General features: G+C 48.5%; 1 protein-coding gene across 1 annotated transcript in view; it reads right to left on the reverse strand.

Annotated features, from left to right (window-relative positions):
• LOC108505001 overlaps nucleotides 1-1,274 on the reverse strand; it is a 7,302-nt gene extending 6,028 nt beyond the window's left edge. The window contains 2 exon segments of the mRNA XM_017830579.1: nucleotides 68-351; nucleotides 1,192-1,274. Coding sequence (XP_017686068.1) covers nucleotides 68-351; nucleotides 1,192-1,274 — 367 coding nt within the window.
• Between the last annotated feature and the right edge of the window lie 832 nt (nucleotides 1,275-2,106).

Raw genomic sequence — 2,106 nt, forward strand, 5'->3', positions numbered from 1 at the left:
ATCCTGTCCAGCAGATTCCAGTCCCCTATTTCTGCTGCCTTTTGTTTTACTTGATTCCAAAATTTGCCTGGATGTCTAGACAGCACAGTAACGGTTACAGGGGGCAGAGTCCACGTCTCTGCTGCTTTCCAAAGGGGCCGAGAAGCAGCTCCTTTCTTCTGATTAGTAACAGGGGACTGGCAGGTAGCTCTCTCCGTGTTATCAGTGACAGGATGACTAACTACGGCCTCCTCATCCTCATCACTACTAGGCAATGCAGTATGAAGTCGATCATCCTGAGCAATACGAGAAGCAGAGGGCTCCAGGCATTTGTCCTGAGCTTCAAACTCTGCTAGCTGCTGCGCAGGGGTCCTATAGGGAGACGGGGCGATATCTGTCGAGGACGTCCAGTGCTGAGGCGTTTTTATTTGCTCGTTAGGTGTAGGATATTTACGACTCGGCTTAGACTCATGTTTGCTGCCAGCTATTTGCTCATTAGGTGTAGGATATTTACGACTTGGCTTAGTGTCAGTTTCGCTATTAGTTAAGCCTCCTCCCGAGCACTACGAAGCCTGAAAATGGCCTGGATTGCTGCCAGCTGGGTCTCCATCTGAACTTTTCAAGGACTCTGACTGTTCTTTTATAGTATCAGTTGAGCTCCCTTCCTTGGAATTTGGAGCATTCTGTACTGTAGCTGACTTAGTTTCATTTTCTCCTGTCTGCTGTTCTGCCTGCCACTCTTTCAGAGTATCAAACAGCAAACGCCAGGTGACTGCTAGATCATTCGCGTCTTTCGATCCCTTAGATATTTCATCCCATAGCTTATCACCGACCTTTTGCCATGCAGATATACTAAACGCAGTACTAGATGTGGCTTCAAAGCCCTGCTTCCTGCACCACAATAACACGCGCCGCAAAGCAGAATCAGTAACCTTGACATTCTTTCGGTTAAGGAGGGATTTCCATGTGGACAGAACCACACTTTCCTCCTTCATTATATGCTGTCCCATCGTTAAAACATTGTCCCCGGTGGCACCCCCGTTAGCTTACCTAATGAGGGTTCGAAAAAGTTCAGGTCTGGACTGTTTGGCGGGAACCAATCCTGCTCTCAAGCTTCACCGGGCTCCGTTCCCCCTGTGCCTCGTCCCACAGGTCCAATCTCTCTCTAGGAGAGAAAATCTCTGCTCTTTCCTCCTCTAGGAGGGAAGTCACAGCAGCTCCGCAGTTGGAGATAAATCCTTCTTCAACGTTGCAATCGCGTCGGCATCTCCAGATGTTGCTGTTAGAACGGACATGCGACACGAAAAAAGGTTCCAGCAAACTTTATTCCCAGGAAAAAGCAGAACACTGGGGCTGCTTCACAGGCCCTTAAGTACAGTTTTTGAACACACGTAATCCACATGGATAGGACAGTTCAAACTCTCACACCAGAATTCTTACAGCTAATAGGTGCATTTTCTAAACTCTACTTTCTCACAACAACTTTGCTCTTTCTCAAAACAGCCCTGTTCTTTCCCACAACAGTCCTGAGCACCTGCTCTTATTTTTCTCTCATGTTGATGTTTTTCCCGACCACTCTCGTTCAAAACAGGTCTCTGTTCTCATGAGACAATGTTCCTGTTCTCATGAGACAGTGTTCTCTGTTCCCACGGGACAGCTTCCTCAGTATGCATCAGTATGTTGTCGGGTTCAGGGCCTCCATTTTCAGTCCTCTCTTTCAGTCCGTCTCAGGGGTATACTTTGATCTGGACAACATCGATTGCTTCGTCGGTATGTGCCAAGGTGCTGACAGACCCACTGTCCACCCCGACAGTGTCCCCCCATACAATGATGTCATCGATGTATTGGATGTGTTCGGGAGCCTTACCTTTCTGTAGTGTGGCTTGGATCAGTCCATGACAGATGGTTGGACTGTGTTTCCACCCCTGGGGCAGTCGATTCCAGGTGTATTGAATGCCTCTCCAGGTGAAAGCAAACTGTGACCTGCACTCTGCTGCTAAGGGAATGGAGAAAAACGCGTTGGCTATGTCGATGGTAGCGTACCACTTTGCCGTCTTGGACTCCAACTCGTACTGGAGCTCCAACATATCTGGCACGGCAGCACTCAACGGTGGAGTGACTTCATTT

The sequence above is a fragment of the Lepidothrix coronata genome, unplaced genomic scaffold, assembly GCF_001604755.1.
Source record: "Lepidothrix coronata isolate B3197 unplaced genomic scaffold, Lepidothrix_coronata-1.0 Scaffold181, whole genome shotgun sequence".
NCBI classification, from domain to species: Eukaryota; Metazoa; Chordata; class Aves; order Passeriformes; family Pipridae; genus Lepidothrix; species Lepidothrix coronata.